At 53.7% G+C, this 19,752-nt stretch overlaps 1 protein-coding gene across 2 annotated transcripts in view; it reads right to left on the minus strand.

Annotated features, from left to right (window-relative positions):
- Positions 1–7,107: 7,107 nt before the first annotated feature.
- LOC129068792 (protoheme IX farnesyltransferase, mitochondrial) overlaps positions 7,108–19,752 on the minus strand; it is a 118,097-nt gene continuing 105,452 nt past the window's right edge. For both annotated transcript variants that reach the window (XM_054571215.1, XM_054571216.1), the window contains exon 7: positions 7,108–8,956. In XM_054571215.1, the coding sequence (XP_054427190.1) occupies positions 8,550–8,956 (407 nt within the window). In that variant the 3' untranslated portion in view covers positions 7,108–8,549. The remainder of the gene's footprint in view (positions 8,957–19,752) is intronic.

Raw genomic sequence — 19,752 nt, forward strand, 5'->3', positions numbered from 1 at the left:
TAACCACGGATTAGAACTGGCTAATTCTTTCTTTCTCAGGCTGTCCCAGCCCTCGGCGTGTGGAGCTGTCTGCTGGCATGCGGTTGCACAAATACACATGTTAGGGCCTTTGATCTCCGAGCATGATGACATAGATTTATCAAATGTTTGCCTCTTTCTGCCTCTTTGAAAGGCTGATTTATAGGATGCAGCCTTGGCCTCCCTCCCTTCCTTGAAATATGAAGTGCTTGTGAATAGCCAAGGTAATATTTAATATCCTGCCAACGAGCCTTTGCACTTGCTAACAAATGAACTACATCCCCGCCAAATGGTCCACATCTGTTTGGGCTCCTCTCTTTGACTAAACAAATTAGCATTAAAATGCCACGCAGAGAATGCTAAGTGTCCCTTTCTAGATGAGGGAATGGGGCAATTCTGGGGAGAGGACCCCTGTCTGGGGGGCAGAGCCGCCGGGGGCAGCCGGTGTTTCTTTCCCGGGGTGTCTGGGCACGGGCAGAGCGGCCTGGCAGTGGCCGCCCGGGGACAGGCAGCAAAGATGCAGGGAGGGGAAACCTCACTCTCCGCCGCCCATAGAATCTCGGGGTCGAGAGCTTCTGTAAATAATGGACTTGGTTGGCTCGTTTCTGGCCCTCCGATCCAGAAGAGTTTTCCCTAAATGATTTCTAAGGAAGTGGAAGTGTCTTCCAAGAAACATTTTATTTTGAGAAGAAGGCTGCTCAAGTTTAAAGGTGCTGGTTCAAGCGCTTTTCATGGGGACTGACTTTAGTGCCGGAGGCAGCTCTGCCTTCCCTGAAGAGGTGCTGGCTTGGAAAGAAACCCCAGGGGGCGGGGCCAATCTGGTGTAAAGAGCAGGTAGTGGAACACCTTGGGTTTTCACCTTGTTAATGGCCTTGTAATAAACTGAACTCAATCCCGGCCTGTATGTAAATGTGGTCTTTTTTTGCTATGAGTTGGGGACCACAGGTATAACATGGTCAAGACAACTGTGCCAGTGGCAAAACCTCCAGCCTGAGGTCTGTGTTATGGGAGGGAGGGTCTGCTGCTACACAGCAGTTGGGCTGCACCTTTGCTGGGACCCTTCCCCAAGGCCTGGGGGCTCTTTGCAGGGGCTCCAGCTGTGGGCCCACTTCTCCAGAGCCCCGATCTTAAAGCCTCTCTGAGGACCAAACTGGAGGGTGTTTCTCTTCCTACCAAACTTCCCAAACTGTCGTCACGGGAAGGGGCGGCTGGCTTCTCATGTGGGCTTGGGTCAAACTGAGCCAGGCTGCAGTGGTCAAGAAGGGGTGCAGACCTCATTCCAGACCCTTAGCGCTGGCATCTCAATTCCAGGACTTTCTTTCTTACTAGGTTAGAATAAACAGCTGCCTCCCAGCTACACAATTCTCCACCCAAGAAGCAACCAAAGTTACTGGGTTTTTTTACATTTTCTTCTAGAGCTATTTTAGGCATGAGGGCAGAGGCGTTTAAGTGTTTTCATCACCGCTGCATCCCCGGCACCTGGCACAGAACCTGCCACAGCACCGGCCAAAAGGGAAGTAGTCAATACATACTTGTGAATAAAAAAATAATTAACTGTTCAAGGGCGTGTCTACTCATAATGGGAGACAGCTTGCCAAGAACGATGCCATGCCGACAACAAGTGGGGAGAATAACCTGCATCCTGGATCAAGCCATGCCTGAAGCTGATGTGCTTTTGGATCTTTCAGCTGCATGAACCAATATTTCTTCTCTTGATTAAGCCAGTTTCAGTTGTGTTTTCTATCACTTGCAATTATGAGTCTAAATTGATATGGAAGTGCTGGTTAATGGTTCACTAATGAGGATATGCTCTGCTATGAGAATCATTGTGAATTTTTCTCCTAGTCCAGTTCTGGATAGATCATTTATATTCTAGAAGTGAACAAGTCCAACATGGCACTGTGAGGAGCGCGAATGAACGTTAGCCACCATTTGGCTTGGTTATAGGGTAAACAATTCCATACTTATTTGGAAAGTAAATTCAGATTGTCTAGTTGACTAGGCCTGTGGGGTATCCAGATTGGGGAGACTCAGGTCAGTGGGGAGAAGGATGCGAGGGGGCAAGAATAAGTTCCTGCTCTGAGCCTCTTGGGCAGAGGCACTGGACAGAGGGAGGCCTGGGGCCATGTTGCCAGCCCAAAGGCAATGCCCATTGTTTCGAGTGAGCTGGTGCTCCGAGCACACTGCACCATATGGTGTGACAGCAGCTAGGACTGGCTAGGGAAGCCTTTTCTTCAGGCCATGCAGTGGGGCGAGTCCAGGCAAAGGATGAGAAGGGGGCGGGGCCTGTGGAACAGGACTCACATCAGTGAATGCACCACTCTGCCTCCCAAGCCCAGACCCGGGAATGTCCCAGGACCTCCTTTCTGTCAATCTCCCTGCCCAGGCCTGTGGACTTCCCTCTGTCTCTCTTCTCTCTCTCCCTCATCTGCCCAGATTCAGACCCATCATCACTTACCTGGTCTCCTCAGTTCTCCCAATCGACCTTCCACAAACCCAGTCATGCTACCTCCCTGTTTGATCCCTCAGTGCTCCCCTCTGCCCTGAGGGTCAGGTTCAGGCTACTTAGGCATGCATGAAGTTGGCCATACCCAGTCTCTCAGCTCCTCCTCAACCTCATCCTCTGTCCTTCCCTTGCTCCCACACGCAAGCTATGAAGACCTACTTACGCTCTCCCAGATGCTCCATTAAAGCTTCACCCCAGCCCTTTGCTCCCCCTGGTCCCTCTGTCTAGAATGCCTTCTCCCCTCTCTTCCCTTCCCCCTCATGTTTGGCCTGATGACCCATGGTCTGTATTGCGTTCTTTCTTTTGAACACAAAAACTCAGTTGAGGTGGTGCAGACACTAGACTGATCCATAAAGAGCAGAGGGTGTGAGTGGCGCATGAGAGGGTTGTGGGCTGGGTCGGATTCTCAGGGGGCTCAGATCTCCTGAGTGTGGAATGGGACCTGCATCCAGACCAGCCTTGCGGTGGGTATGCAGCCCTGATGGGAGGGCCCGAAGAATCTCACTCAAGAGACACATGAACCCGGGCCACGGAGAAGCAGGCGCTGAGAAGGCATCCATGAGGCCGAGCAAAGGCAGCCCTTGGGCAGGAGTGGGTGAGAGACAGATGCCCGCTCCACTCCCACCCTCCGTGGCTGCCCTCTTTCCAACATTACTCAGAGGGTCAACTCCTTGGGGTCAGGGCCATGTCTCGGTTCTTCTTTGTCCCACACAAGGCCAAGCACAGAGCACACTGGGATAATTATTTGCTCAGAGGATAATAGGATGAATGGCTGTTGAGTTAACCAACGCCACAGCAAGGAACTTGCCTCTCCTCTCACTTAGCTTTGTTTTGGTTTATGTTAGTTCTGTTTGTCGAAGCTGGGAGGGGATGGGGCCCTGGTTTCCGATGATCTCCCTGAGTGTTTGCCTGAATCACCTTGCTTCCTTAGGGGTTCGGAGTAGGGAGGGGTTACCCAACCAAATACTTGTTTCCAGCTCCTCTGAAGTTTCCTGTGTAGTCCTCTCCCTCTCTCCCTTCCCTCCTCCCAGTCCCCAGCTCTGTTCTTGCTTTGCCTGAGTGAGGACCTGTTAGCCAAGAGCAGGTGCAGGAAGTGCCCCAGCCTGCAGCGCCCTCTGGGGGCTGTTTGATGAGGCCAGGCAGGCTCCTACCAAGACCCTAATAGCCCATTTTCACCCACCCAATCTGGCCAATCTGCCTTCTTGACCTTCCCTGCTCTTGGGGCCCCATTCTCGCAGCTTCCACCTCCTAGGAAGACCCCTGATTTATAAACTGGCTTAGGGTTCCATTCCTTTAAGCTGAACTTGAGGCATGTTGGCTCTAGCACCCTGGAGGTAGGAGCTGAGCTCATGTCTGCAGGGAATGAGTCAAAACAATGGAAGATGATTCGGGAAGGAAATGGACCCTGGAGCTAAATTCTCTGCTAATGTATTTGAAAAAGGGAATAGAGTGAGAAAGAGAAGTGGCCAAGGGAAACGATGCCCATGAACCCAGCTTGACTATGGACTCTCCTGCTGAGTAGCTAAGTCAAGATAGCCATGAAGATAGAGGAAATGATGAAGTTTTACCACAATTTGGAACACAAAGACTGAGTAAAATCAGGAGGAAATAATAGTAACTCATCTTGACTCAATTCTGGTCATTTTTTTCACAAAACAGGCCGAGAGCTGCATCTATCCTGGATGCAGACCACCCTCGGGTGCTGGTCTGGGAGCTGAGCAGAGACGCTGCTCCCGGAGCCACGCACTCACTCATTCCCTCCTCCACCCCCGATGGAGCATCTACCACACGGGTGGTCCCTGAGAGCCGCCTGCTCCGGGTGCTTTGGATGCAGAGGTGAGAAACAGACACTTCTGCCTTACTTACAGTCCAATGGTGGTGGTGGGATGGGGGGGTACAGGGAGGGGAAGCGGGGAAACCATGAAAAACCAGGTGAGTACACAGGTTGCATATTTTTGGTTGCCATGGCAGATGAACCAGCAGGAACGGTGGTGGGTGGGGTGGTGGTTTGAAGATAGAGAAGGCAAATTGCAGAAACAAATCAAAGCTGTGTGGCTGGTGGCCCAGAGGTGCCTCCTGGTTGGTGCAGTCCCGGGAACAAGGATTGTAACCAGCAGTGGGGTAAGAATGGCTTAAAGGCCGCTTCTTCTCACGTAACCACATTATAAATGCCTTTCTGAATTGAGTCCGTTCATTCTTGATTGTGGCTAACAGGCCCCACCCCTCTGACCACAGGGACCTCATAGGACCCAAGAGGCTCTTCATTCAGAAAGCCTGATCGAGCTCCTGCTCTGTGCCAAGCATCGCTCCAGGGGATAAAGTGGTACGCAGGTGAAGTCCTGGCCTTCATGGAGCTCGTATTCTCAGGGGGGAGACAGATAGTAAGTGGTAATGAGGTCAACATGTGGGTGGGCACAGAACGTTGGACGTCATTCAGTGAAGCCAGAAGGGGATCCTTGAGCAGAGATGGGGCAGGGACTCCAGGCAGAGGGGAGAGGAGGCGCCAGTGCTCCCAGTGGGGTTGCTCCCAGCATCCGAGGAAAAGAGAGGAGTGTGGGCAGGACGTGGGGTGGGGGCAAGAGCGTAGTTCCAAGATGGGCAGGGAGCAGGCCAGGTCGTGTGAGGCCTCGTGGGCACTCAAGGACTTTGCATGGTATTCATGGTAAGAAAGGAGGCCCCTGGCGGGTACAGAACAGGGGCATGTCCTGGTCTGCCTAGTGCCCTGGCTGCTGCTGTGTGGGCAGAAGTGAGAGAAAGGATAAATTAGGAGACCTGTAGGCACACGGGACATGGGGGTTAAGGTTAGCCGGTGGCAGTGGTCAGACGGGGGCTCATCCTGGTGGCCCCAACGGAGCGCAGAGTGAGCAGGACCCAGGACGGGCCCAGCAGAACGCAGGCCTGGGGCGGTCAGGCGCTGCCAGATGCCGTGCATCTCAGATGGGCTGTGATGTGCACACCGAGGTCCAGCAGCCGAGTGATGGAACCTGACTTAGGACCTGAGTGTCAATGGTTCTTCAATCCAGAATGTCGCTTTACATATTACATTTGGTTAGAAAATTGTGGACAAAAGGTGCTAGAAATTACATTCTGTCCAGCATGACGTCCATTATGTTTCAGTTTCCAACAAAGCAGCGAGGACCTTGTTCCTGCTTAACATCTATTCTAGACAGATTAGTATATAACTTATGTTAAAAGTTTGACTGCTGCTGAGTAAAGACCAAAGGCAGCGAGCCAAACATCCAAGCTGATTGTTAGACCCTGTTTGGTTCCCAATTGCTTTTTATGTGGTTGCCTGGTTGGCCAACACCATCGATCCAACTAGGCAGGTGAAGAAAATGTGCCGCTTACAGACGAGGAACTTTGTGGGGAATCACGAACTGGCCTCTGACTCCGGAAGAAGGACCCAGGCGGCGGCCTGACCCAGCCCTGGAGGCTGACGGTGTTCTCGTGGGCGGTGGGAGTGTCATTAGGAAGGTCAAATGGGCGTTTTCCAAAGGCCTTTCTGCCCTGAGCTACCCCTGCAGGCAGTTACAAGCACCCCAGCACCCGGAGCGTGTTGGGAGTGGGTGCGAGGGGAGGTGGGTAGAAGACTCCCTCCTGCTCAACTCAGAGGAGTGTTTCCTATGATGCCACCAGTCAGCAAGCAGAGAAAACTGTGCTCTGCTCCTGGCGCTGCCACCAGGCACTGAAAGGCTGGGTCCCGACTGTTTTTGTAGCAAAGCAAACAGGAAGTGAGATGCTGGGCAGGATGGACTGTAGAGGAAAGACTAAGCCAGGGCTGGGAGCTGTCCCACAGGCAAAGGGTTCTGGTTACCAGGTTAGGGAAACGCCAGGTAGGCAAACTCAGCTTTTTATTTTTAACCTTGAGTCTTTCCAAGGCCTTACTATGCACCTGCCTAGGGACTCCCCGGGAGGCTGTAGCAGGCACCACCTCCCAGAGATGCTTGATGAAAGAGCCCTTGGGGGACACCCGCTTCACCCTCACGGGACGCGCTGACAGGCGTGGAGTCCTTATGACGGAGCAACTGTCCTTGCTGGGGCCGCTGGGGTCATGGGAGTGTGAATTCCACATTCCACCCTGAGACACGCGGGACGGGGTTTGGGAGGGGCCAGCGCGACTTCCGAGAGGTGTGAGAAGCAGCAAGAAGTCAGCAAAGTGGCTTCACATCAAAGTTTCTTGGAGAGAAAATCTGACAGTATGTTGGGTCTGAGTAAGAAACTTGGTCTTCATGTTGGGCGGGCGGCATGCATGCCTCTGGTACTTTCTGAGCAGGATGGATCGCAGACTCCAAGGAAGATCCCTTTGGTGATGGTTTTGAAGGAAGGAGAAGGGTGAGATGAGATGAGTCAGAGCAGGTGGGGTGGGGGCAGGCGGCCGTGGCTCTTCGCTTTGGGTGCACAGGGACCGCCATTCCAGGAGGCTCACTCCGTCACCTGCCAGTGGAACTGCCTGCCTGCCTGCCTCCTAGCCCCGCGCTGGCTCAGGCAGCGAGTCCAATGTCACCAGCGCCGGCAGGAACGGTCCGAACGAACGCAGGGCAGACGATTAAATAAAGTGACACCACACACTCCATTCTCATTATGCTCCTTTACTGCAGCAGAGAAAGAGAACCGAAGCATTTTACAAGTGTCAGGGCAGCGACAAGTTGTGCATGTTCTTTCCAGAGACTCCTGTGCCACGTCCCCACAGTAAATAACCTGGACACAGCAAAGAGGTAATATTCCAGAGAAGGAGAAACAGGGATCGGATGCTCTCTGCAGTCGCTTTAGAAATTTTTGAGAGATCAGGCATACTGCACCGACTGCTTAAATGTCGTTCAAACCCTCCAAATGAATTCCTGCGGGGAGACTGAGTAATCAAAACATTCTGTTAAGCTTCAAGACCTTCAGGCAAGTGGGACTGGACAGTGGATAAGGGGGCGTACGTGAAAGGTCGATGGAACGATAGGCGAACCGAGTCACACCGGGCTACCGGGAAGCTCACACGGCTCCCGAGCCGCACCAGGAGTCCAACTTGGGCTCTGGCTCTTGGAGCCACCAGATGTGTGGAGGCTAATTTCTGAATTCAGAAGAGAGGCCAGGATGGAAATGGGTTTCTCACTGAAGGGACAAAAACATGAGTTATGTGCCTGGGTAGTCCCGCTCACCTTTTTCTGGTTTCCCCTTCTCAGACGGGCTTGGACGAGCCATGCAGCAAAGCAGGGCTGAACCCCTGCACAGGACTAAAGCGGGCAGTGATGGAGCTGAGCCGGAGGGGCTTCTGCCCGTCCAGAGAGCAATGCTCCCGACTCCTCCTGTATTTTACCGTGAACTATAAGATGCCTTTGATTCCCTGGAGTTTTTGAAATGCTGAAGTGTGTAGCAGGCAGGCAGGGACTGGCAGTCCCATCTGGGGTTCCCTAGGCAACCGTTTGGAATTCTTCTTCTGAATGGCATGCGACTGCCCATCCTTGATATTCTATCATTGCTGGAGGGAATATGAGGTTGAGGACTTGGACAGGTTAGAGAGAGCTGGAACCGGGGGCCCTGGCCCATTCACAGGGAAGGGGGTTCTGCAGCCAGCAGTGTGCATGTCCTCTGACATGGTCCTCGAGGGACCTGACGCCGAAGAACGACAGATTTCAGAGTGTGAGTGCTCACCCTGAACGGCCCAGCAGGCAGGCGGGCTGTGTGGGGTGGGGGCAGGCAGGGGGAGGCGCACTTGTCCATCTACATGAGGAAGAAGAAAACCAATAGGGGTGGCGTTGGAGAAGACATATGTAAAGACCTTCAAAGAGAAAAACGTTCTCTCTTTGTGTTAATCTACTGAGCTATAACCCATTTCGTATTTGGGGAGTATTTTGTGTATCATCATTAAAAAAATCTATTGCATGATCATTAACCACCAAATCATTTTACAACCTTGCCCTAAACTCTTGTAATTCTCCCGCTCCAGAATTACCAAAATATTTTTGCCTAACCGCAAAGGGAAAAAGTTGTGCGTCCCTTGGTATGTTTTTGTTTTTTCCCAGATACCATTGTGATTTCAACCCTGAGGTTCTCCCCTGTCATTCTGCCCACCCTGTGGCTGCTTACAGGTGAGCATGAGCAGCAGGAGCAAGGGCAGGTGCCAGAGGCTGCAGAAGAACAGTCTCCTGGAACTCTTCCGGTCCGCATCCATGTAGAACCGGAAGCCGAGGTAGGAAATATACAGGTTGATGGGCAGCGAGATGGCGGGGAAGGTCCACGTGGTAACATCCAGGAGGGGGGCTGCCATGCACAGTCCGATCAGGGCCAGGCAGTGGCGCAGGGCGACGCGCCGGCACAAGGCCGGGTGGGTGACGGACATCATGCAGTAGCCCCCTCGGGAGTAGTCCTCTCGGAGGCCCCAGCTGAGTGCGTTGAAATGAGGAAACTGCCAGGAGTACAGGATTCCTCCCAAGAGGCAAGCTCCTGAGTGAGGGGAGAGAAAGGGAAGCAATGACGTGTCATTAGAGACATGACAAAGGCCTCTCGCTTTGCTCACGGGCATCCTCCCCGGCCCCCGGGCACTCCGCCCCGATTTCACGCATCTCACACTCTCCCCCAGCTTTGCTCTCAGCTCTGCTTGCCCAAGGCAGCCTCCCACTGGAGACAAGCAGGGTGGGGAGCTGAACGCCCTCCACGAGCCCCCACCCCGCGGGGGCTCTCCGCCTCAGCGGGGCGACGCCTGCACTGGGCGCGCCTGGCGTCCCGGGTGGGCTGCCCCACGGCAGGGCTGTGAGCGCCTGTGGCTCCTGCCCAGCACCGTGACAACATAAGAGGCCCCTAAAGGCTTGCACTCATGTTTAGGGCGGGGACCTCTGCTGGGCTGTCAGTTCTGTGCCCACACACTGCGCCTTCCCAGGGAGGTGCTTCAGCAGGTGGAAAGACGCTCCAAGCCCACCTGGCCTCCTCCCCACGGTCCTGCTCCAGGGCAGTTGGCAGCTCCCCACTCAGCACTGACTGAAAAGGGACATAGCTCCAGGCCCGCCCAGGGACACCCTGGTTTTTGTCTGTGTGCCTACCAACTATTCCGCCAGGGACTGCTGAGCCCCAGGGCAGGTGCCTGGGACAGGCTCTCCAATTCCCCAGAGCCTGCACAACGGGCAAGCAGGGGGTACTACAACAGGCGCGGGAAGTGATTGGACTGGCATAAAGGAACTGGGTTCTAGGGTAGAACAATAACCTTCTGTAGCTGTGCAGTTTTTCAACAAGGGCGTATTAGTACCCTGAGTACCATTAGGCCCTTTCCTCTAGGGCAGGGCCTCCCACACCTGCACAGGTGTAGTGAAGCCTGCCACTGATGAAGCACTGTTATGTGAGAGACTTTACAGTTGACCTCATTTAATCCTGACCATAGGATTTTAGGTAAGTTTCATGCTCATTAAACAAACAAACACACAAGCAGATCAGGTGATGATATGTTCTCTGAAGCTGAAGGAGGAATTCCAGACGAGCCCGTCTCATATAAAAAATGGGCTCCGCCACACGAGGCTACCTCCTTCTGTGTCAGGTGTCAGGGGCTCCAGTCCTTTCTGAGTAAGAGGTTTATTGCTCATGCACAGCTGCTGGGCGCCCACTAAGCACAAGCGCTGGGCTTGGCACTGGGGATAAAATGTGTGTGTGCAGCTGAGTGTGCCCGAGGCACTGAGCGCCCGCCACCCGTGCAGAGCCGCACTGGTGGCTGCACGTCAGCACGCCGGTGCTGTGCAGGAGGGCGTGCTACGCCCGCCTGCAGCCCGAGGTCGGGGCAAGTGTGGGGACCGCTCCGGGGAAGGGGCCCCTGAGCTGGGCAGCAGGGGGAAGAGAGCTAGTCGGGGAACAGCAAAAGGAAAAAAGGTCAGTTTTACTGTGCGGTAATTTACAAAACAAAATCAAAAAGGAAGGCCAGTGTGGCTGGAGGGGAAGGGGGCGGCACCCTGACTTCAAGGCCCTGCTAAGGCCCAGCACTCCCTTCAAAGCAGCAGAGCGTCACAAAGGACCTTGCTGTGTAAGAGCGTGGGAGCGTGTGCACGGGCGCCAGGCGTGGGGCGCTGGTGAAAGAACACACCTGAGGGGCCCAGAGCAGGTAAGAAGGACCTGTCAGGAGACAGGAGATGAATGTGGTGGAGTGGATGTGGACAGAGTGTGGACGGGCGCGGGACTCAGGAGGCGGCAGCATCAGGCTGCGCACAGAGATCAGGAGCTGGAGAGGGAGCCTCAAGGGCAACCCCGGGGTTGGGGACCCCTGGAAACGCAGCTCACTGGGAGGGAGGACACCGGGGACGGGGGAGGGCGGCCCTCGAAGGGGCCTTGGGTGTGCTCGGAGGGAAGGCCTCTGGGGAGAGCAGCACCTGCGGCCGGGGGCGGGCCCGGCTACCACGTGTGCCCGGAGCCACAGCTGTGCTGAGTGGATGGTGCTGTCCCGTCGTGCACTACTCGGTCCATGTCTCCTGATTGTGAACAACTCCTTAGGCCCATGTTCCTTCTCCTTTGTCTCTGAGGAGGTGGAGGACAGGAAGCGCTCAGTGCGACTGCAGCAGAGGGCCCACGACTCCTCTGTGGAAACCCACGTGTAAAAGAAGCTGCTTTCGTACCAATGGCCACCGGGCCACTGCTTCCAGCACTGGTGTGTGCGACCGCGGACTGCCAACCATCCGGACTTGGTCCACTCCCCACCTCCTCCCTCCTCAGAGGGTCTCGGGTGTTCTGACTGCGATCCTTGTTTCTGATGTTGAACTGTCTCCTGGGGGGTCCCTGATCAGAGAACTGACAGCTAATGACCACGGTGCCACCTGCCCAGGGAAGTGCCGTCCCGCACAGGCATGCTGGGAACTTGTAACCACAGTCCTACTTCAGGTAAGGGGGCTCCTTGAAGCCCTGTGTCTGCGGGACTGTTCAGAGAAAGGCTGGGGCCATGGCTCCCACGGAACTCCCCAGACAGAGAGCGGTTTACAGGAATGACTGTTCAGAATCACCCAGAAGAAGAATCCAGGCTCTGCAGCTCCTGCTGTGCAGGAGCCAATAAGGGTGACAAATGAGCCCTCTTTTAATCTCCTCTGTCCTCCTCGACAGAGCGAGCTGCAGAGGGACAACAGGGGAAGGCTTCGAGGTCATGGAAAAGGAAGAACAGTGATTTTCATTCATACCTCCTGGGCAGGGCCATAGCCATTTCTGAAGGGAGTGTACCAGGCAGGTGCGGCGTGCGGAGCAGGCCCTGCAGGGGTGTAAAGACTGAAGAGGGATGGGCCTCCTTTCATCCCCATGGACCGCTTCCTGTGGGTCCATCAGTCAGCGAGTCCTTCCAACGTGGGAGGAAATAGAGCAACGACTTGATTTTAGGGTTCCTTTCTGGTGTAACCCCCACATCTGTGTGAAACCTACCAACAAGTAACATCTAGTTCATGCAGACACACTGCAATTTTAATGCCAATAACAAGAGAAGGAGCTGCACACGGCCAATGCCATTGGTAGGTGGGTGACAGGGGCCGTCACAGGGGCACGTGCAATTCTGGGTGCTAGGAAGGCAGCGGCCACCAAGACAGGCCCTGCTTAAAGTTTAGAGGGACAGACAGACATAAACACAAGGGAGCACAATGAGCATTTTATACTGAATCAAAACAGGGAGACAGTGTGGGGACCACTTGAGATCAGCTGCTCAAGGGAGGCTTCCCAAAGGCAACGTTTGAGCCAGGACCCAACTCGCTGGAGGTGGAGCTCAACTGAGTCCTGGGAGGAGATGGGCTGGGGATTCGGGCAGGACCGACCCCAGCACAGTGGCCACCACAAACGGCAGGGGACACGCGAGGGGAGCTGCAGGCGGCGGCCTGATGACTTTCACTTAGGTGGGACACTCTGGGGACATGCGCAGGCAAGTGTGCTCCTGGTGGAGGCGTGTAGAGTCCTGCGCCTGGCCTTTCGAACTGTCTCGGGGCACCCCAGCCAACGGCCCCGTGGCTGCCCCGCCGGGCCCCGAGGAGAGGAGTTCTGCACTCGCTCGGCTGTGCTCTCCGGTGCTCAGGGCTACCCTTCCCGTAGGTGGTTTCACTCTCATCTCACAAATGAGAATATTAAGCGACTTGCCCAAGGGTGTTCAGCACAGGGAACCAGCCCTTCTAGAACACTGCTGCCATATAGTGACTCAAATTAGTAACAAAGGGCTCCTGGGTGGTGATTCAACCACCAGTGGAGCTGAGCAGGGGGGTACTTGTCGAAGGAGAAATTGCAGAGGCACTTTCCAAAGAGTCTTGGTACCTTAAAAGTAAACGGTTTGTTTCAAATACAGATGCATCTCCTTTTATTGTGTTTTGCAAACACTCCATTTTTTTTTTTTTTTTTTGGTTACAAATGGAAGGTTTGTGGCAACTCTGCATTGAGCAAGTCTAAGGGCTCAGATGATGGTGAGCATTTTTTAGCAATACAGTATTTTTAAACTGAGGTATGTTCATTGCTTTTTTACACATAATACTAGTGCGCAGGCAAGAGACTCCAGTGTTTCTCCTGACAGTGAGCATCCTGAGGGATCGGGAGGTACAGAAGGGCAGGCTGGGCTGTCCAGGCACAACTGAGTAGCAAGCAGGAGACAGGAGACTGCTCCTTGCATTTTGATGGGAACACAGAATGCTCTCTGGATTTCAAAGGGACCAGCGAGGAAAAGTGCTGTTAGAGACGCTCAGGGCATCAGGTCACCATGAGCTTTGAGCGCAAAGTACGTGGCACAACTGACCCCCCAGCTCTCCAGCCATCCCGTGTCCTAAAGGCTGGACCACATTCCCGTTTGCAGTTATGACAGCCACAGGCACGGGAAACCAGTGAGGCCAAGGTGTGTCCAGTCAAGAACAAGGTCAGTGATGAGAGAGAAACGGGGGAGGGAGCAGAAATCAGAGCTCAGTAGCTGTTGTGTCACCAAGGTGGCTGAGGATCAGCAATGTCAACTGGGAAACCAGCCTCGAACTGGTGAAAGCATTAGGCCCAGAGGGATTTTCCTTGTCTTTCTCAACGTCCCCTTTTCAGTGTGCCAACTGGGGCGCTCCGTTTTGCTCAATACACATTTCCCAGTTATGCTCCTGCTTGAAATAACAATTTAAAAATCACTTCCATAAGAGTGGCTGCTGCTTTCTATGTGAGAGGGAGCTGGGCAGGGGTAGGCTCCTGTCACAGATGGAGGGGCTTAGATATCACAGCTCAGCCCTGGTGGCCCGCAGGCGGACGCCAGCCCCACACAGCTCTGCTCGACAGGCCGCAACTGCCTCTGCTCTTCTGCACGGTGCAAAACAAATTCCTCTCCTCAGCAGGGTGAGGTGAACACAAACAGGAAGACTTGAGTTAGTCCGGGGGCGGCAGTGCCCACTTTCCTTGTGCAGTAAACAGAAAGCACTCGGTTTACGTGTTCAAAGGCCTCCTGTCAGCCTCACTCCCCGGAGCTGTCTGTTTTTACTGCGCCGATCTTCGGTAACAACAAATACTTATGTGTGCCCACTACATGATGGGTGCATTCTGTTCTCGAGGCCCTCGGCTGGAGCCTGGCCAGGGAGAGGGACGGCACACACGATGACAGCCCGTGAATGTGATGTCAAGGGCGGGGCGTGTGGGGCTCATAGGAGGAAGACCAAAGTCAGCCTTGGAGAGGTCAGGGAAGGCTTCCTGGAAGAAGCAATTTGTAAACCTAGATCTGAAGGTGGTCTTGGAGTTTCAATTTTCTTGCATTTTCTCATTTTCCTACTTAACAGCAGAATCTTTGTACATATTTGGTTTAATCATATCTGGAAGAAATGTCTGCTTCCTTTATTTTCATCAACTATTTCTTGGTCTATGAATGTATAAAATACTGTAAGTCTGTGAAATAGGTGGCATATCTGTGGCTATTGGTTCTCCAGAGGATAGCAACTTCCTGAGACCATGATGCCAAAATCCCAGGCTGAAGGCAGCTCTGGAGACCGCCCTGGGGTCCAAGGCACTATTTACTTCTCTCCACACAAAGGAAATGTGAAAGAGCATGTCTCCTCTGCGGTGCGTTCGAGGACAGCTAGAGAGAACCCTTATCTCACAGTACCCTGCTCTGATGAGGGGGATGTACTGGGGGCAGGGCTAACTAATGTCTTCCCAGTGACTCTTTGAAAATACATGTATTCCTAAACTCTCTGCCCAAATCTAGAAGGGCTGCCATGGTGTACTTCCATCTTTTCGTTGGCGAACAAAGCCGAAGCAGTTCTGGTTAAATGGCTTCCAAGAGAATGGAGCCAAAACTTTCAAGTTGGAGCTCTCACTCCACATGTGTTCTTCCAAGAAAAACTCCTCCTGGAACGGAGTGCAGTGGTCTCAGCCTGCTTCTCTGCTCGCGGTGGGCTTACTTACATCCTCCCCCTTCCCATCCAAGCCCATTCACTGCCGGTCACTGTGCACGTGGGACCCCGGCAAGGATCAGGAAACACAGCTCCAGTGAATCCTGGGGCTGGGGCTGGGAGGCCGTCTCCCCAGCACAATAGGCTCCCCTACATGCGGCCCTCAGCAGCGTGTCCCTTCCAAGGCTGGTTACATCTGTGCTGTCAGGGTTACGTGGTTATGTAAACTGAGGGCTGGCTGGGGAAGCAAAGCCCAACCCGAAGCTTCATGATCACAGATTTCAAAGCCTTTCTTTTGAGGGTTAACACAAAGAAGCCTGTGAAACAGATCAGCCTTCACAGGGCAATAGACTTCGAGGGTGCCACAGATAAAGGGAAGAGGATGTGGGGTCAGTGTATCAACTGCGCAGCCACAAAAGGGGGGATTAAAAGCCCTCTGGAGGTGGGAAACGGACCTCGGCCAGGCCTGCGTGCCCTAGGAGACTTACGTGGAAGTGACCTAGGAACAAGGGAGGGCACCGGAAGGGCGCACCGGTGCCTTCCCTCCCGCACCTTGCCCTACTCTTCCTACTCCAGCGGAGTTGTCGGAGTCACCAGTGGAGTCGGAGTCCCCAGTGGGGGTGGGGCTGATTTGTAAGGAAAGACAAGAGTAAAGGAAGCACAAAGCTCTGTCTGACTCTGAGAAAACGTGTTCCCCTCCTAGTCTCTTCTACCATCCCCCCCGCCCAGGGGGCAGTTTCGAGCACCTGCGGGTCCTATCCCCCCCCCACCCCGTCACCCCGATAGTAATCCGCTCGACGGCGGACCAGACACGCACTTGGAGCCAGGCGCCGGGCCCACCAACCCTCCACGCAAGGCGCCCGCCCCCGTTTCCCTCAGGCGTGTCACGTGCGGTCACCCCAGCGCCCTGACAGGGCTGGAGCGCTCTCAGTACCAAAGTCGGCCTTCAATTATCCTGCCAACCCTGGGTCTAGCAACGCATTTCCAGCCTTTTGTGTTTTTGTCTTTGGGGAGAACGGGGCTCTAAATATTGTTTGGCATGCTAGTATTCCCATGAAAACCTTCCCTTTTCATTCTGTCCTTAAAAATACCATTTATCTTAATTAATCTGAGGCTCTAAGGCTAGTTATGAAAAAAAAAATCTCACGCAAAAGGAACACACTGATTTTCAAGTTTGATTTGAAGGGAGCAGCATTTTACAGGGACCCTTAAAAAGCACTTGAGTTAAACAGTCCTGGTACTCAGTAAGCCCTCAAATATTTGTTGAATGAAAGAGTGAATAAATTGTCTCTATTCTATTTTCTTATCCTGGAATAAAGGAGGCAAATAAAGTGAAACAGTATTTAACATTTTGTAGTTTACCAGCTGAGGCTAAAAAACCGCATTCTCTTTTTGTTACTAAAACCATCCATCTGCCAAATGTCACTTCCTGATAAGGGCCCATTTCTAAGTCCTCATTTGTAACTGAATGTTGTCTGACATAATTGATGTTTACCACACAACAACATCTGAATGACAAACCAAAGGCGATTTACAAACCCGCTCTACCGGACTGTCACCCGGCCTGCACAGCACACTCCCAAGATTTGGGATTTACTCAAATTTAGGAAAATGACAAAATAGAATCTGAGCGTTTTTTTAAGAAATGGGGTGGATGGAAAGAGAGGTGGAGAGGAAGAGACTTTAACCTGAAGCCACTGAGGAGCTAAACAGACCCTGGAGAGAAACGCTGTGGAAGCCCAAGGCACAGGCCTCTGGGCAGCAGGAGCCGGGCGCCTGCTGTCCAGTGCTTATCTGCAGTGCCCCTGCCCCTGCCCCTGCCCCTGCCCCTGCCACTGCCCCCAGCGGCCCCGACTAGGGCCTCGCGGGTCCTTCCCTTCCCGCTGCCCGCAGTGTGCAGAATCCACCCGGCACCGCATTCCCAGCGCACAAGCTGGCCAGACCAGGGACCAGGCGGCCCTGTGGTAAGGGTTCTAATATCTCCTAGTAACAGCAGTTTAACTTAAAAAAAAAAAAAAAAAAAGGGCAAAACGTCCTTTAGGCAGATGGGAGGAAAAGACCTGGCCTCGTAGGCGAGTGGAAGCGGAGAAAGCCTTTCTGATGAGGACCTTCAGATGCTGAGCGGGGGCCGCATTTGAATGCACGGCCCCCTCTAAACAAAACTTCCTCCGAGGCTGCTCAGGCTGCACACGCAGCGAGAGAGGAGCGCTGCCTCTCGCCCTTTGCAAAAGTATAAAACAGCAAATGTTAAGAACAACTAACATTGTCCTAGTGTTCCCAATTTCCACAGGCTAACCGGTTCAGTACCGCCCCGCCCTCCCTGCTTCCCTCACCCTGTGCTGGATCACACCAGGGACGCAGCACCCACGCACAGGTTTGGGCCCCTACCACCGGGGCATCTAACACAATGAGAAATTGTTTTTCACTACCTGATAGGGAAAAAACAAAAACTCAGAACAAAACAAAAACAATAACGTAGCTGTAGGGGAGAGAATCAGACCCTCAGAGAACCGCTATTCCCACCCACCCTTCTGTTAGGCTCCAGGCCTTTATGGAGGAGGGAAGGTGGCAGATCCTGTCCAGCACTCGGCCCTCTGGGTCCTCACCGGCCCTGCAGCCACCATGAAGCCCACAGGAGAGCCAGCCACGGAGGCGGGGAGTGGGCCCTCCCCAGCCCCTGCTTCCTTGCTCCGCAAGCCACTGGGACGCACACCCTCTCCCCCAGCTACACGACTTACCTTCCGGCCTCTCTGTCCTGACTAGACAGGAGCTCCTTCAATAGGGGGTGTGGGAGGGTTCCCATCTCACAACTGCCCTGAGCCGCGGCCTCTCCAGTCCTGCCCACCATCTGCTGAGCCAGGGGAAGGGCTTCTGCACAGGTAGACAGGACCGAGGGACAAAGGACAGCACTGGGTATGTGGTGCCCAGGGAAGGCGGGGCAAAGGCATGGAACACGTTCGGTGCAACTGTCGTCCTTCGGACATTTACCCTTCATTCCCACCGGCAGGGTCCCTGGTGTTTCCAAGCCGCTCTTTCGAAAGACGATCTGACGGATGCTTTGCTAAATACCCAAAGGATGAATTTTGACTAGGGACGGCAGTAGGGCAGGAGGTGAGAGAAGACGCCCGCGCTTGGGCGGACAATACGGGTGGGCTTCAGCAGCTCACTGCTTCCAGTACCAAGGCAGAACCAACCCGCGACCTCCTGGAAGCGAGCCCTGCGGCCTTCCCGCTCGGGCCTGGGGGTGGTGGGATGGGGTTGGAGGGGGGGGTGGTCTGCCGGGCTGTTCCGCACAGCGGGAGCGCCTCCCCCGCTCTGAGGGCGGCTCTTCTCAGTTCCTGTCCCGCCTCCCCCTCTTGCTCTGGTTCCCAAGGCTGCAAACCTCTGTACACCTGCTCCACCCTCTTCTTGGAAAGCACCTTCCCCTCCTCAGGTAAGCTCACCATGGCTTAGTTCAGAAGTCATCACGCTCAAAGCCTTCTTAGATCGGCTGGCAGCCCTCTGAAGGCCCCTTTCCTGCTAAAGCCTTAGCTCAGTCAATTATTTCATTACCTAAAGACGCTGAGTGAGACGCGATTCCGTGAGGCATGGATTTTGGTATATTTGCACCTCTCAGTGCCCAGCACCCAGTAGGTCCTCAACAGACAACTGCACAGTGAAGCCATGGATCAAGGCAGTGAGCCGCTGGCAGCAGTTCCTTGTGCGGGCTGCTCCGGAGAGGGCGACCTCCCGGCCTCCCCTCCCCACTGCCACTCCCCTCCTCTTCCTGTCACTACAGTTCAACACAGCCTTCCCACTCCGGACTCCTCTGCCCATAGGCTTCTCCAAAGTGATCGGTCTTTGGAGGTTCAAAAATAACATGGTTTGGAGATACTGCTGAAGAAAGGAAACACTGGGGGCCTTTTTTTTTCCTTCTTAGAGGGGTTCTTTCAAGCACACAAGTCCCCTAACATAAAAACTCATTTGAGAGACAGGCTCTATGTGGTTAATACAAATGACACCGCTCATGCATCACAAGTACCGCCATCTGCCCGGCCCTTCGCCCAGCCCCTAGGTGTTTCCAAGGCATTCTAACAGCCAGGGCTCTCCGCTTCTGTCTTTTCAGGCTGGTAGTTCTCAGCACGGTGTTTCTGCACCTGGGCATCAGCATCACCTGGGAACTTGTTAGAAATGCAAATCCTACGCTCTGCCCAGACCCGCTGAGCCAGAAGCCCTGAGGTGGGCCTGGGAATCTCAGCTTTAGCAAACCTTCCAGGTGACTCTGATATGCACTCAAGTTTGAGAATGGCTGTTTTAGACTCCTGCTAGACCACGGGAAAAGTCTCTCACAAGGCCCTACTATTTAAAGTGCAAATGCACACAAGGAAGATGGCACACAGGTTGACAAGGATATCAACAGGAGTTGTCCAACCCCCGGCCTGCGGGCTGCATGTGGCCCAGAATGGCTATGAATGCAGTCCAACAAAATCGTAAATTTACTTAAAAACTTTAAAAAAATTTTTTAAATTTTATTTATTTATATCTAGAAAGAGGAAGGGAGGGAGAAAGAGAGCAGTGTGTGGTTGCCTCTCACATGCCTCCAACTGGGAACCTTGTCCACAACCCAGGCATGTACCTTGACTGGGAATCAAACCAGTGACCCCGTGGTTCACAGGCCAGCGCTCAATCCACTGAGCTACACCAGCCAGGGCTACATAAGACCTCTCTTTTGTGCATCAGTTTCCGTTAGTGTTTGTGTATTAAAGGTGGGGCCAAGACAACTCTTCTTCCAGTGTGGCCCAGAGCAGCCAAAAGGCTGGACTCTCCTGCAGGCAGTGCTAGCTAAATGAACTCTCTGTGAGGATGACAATGTTTTAGGTCTGCCTTGTCAGTGTGGCAGTTAGTAGCCACAGCTGAAATACTGCTGAA

The sequence above is a fragment of the Pteronotus mesoamericanus genome, unplaced genomic scaffold (assembly GCF_021234165.1).
Source record: "Pteronotus mesoamericanus isolate MK-2021 breed Mesoamerican mustached bat unplaced genomic scaffold, CSHL_Meso_final contig_22, whole genome shotgun sequence".
Classification (NCBI taxonomy): domain Eukaryota; kingdom Metazoa; phylum Chordata; class Mammalia; order Chiroptera; family Mormoopidae; genus Pteronotus; species Pteronotus mesoamericanus.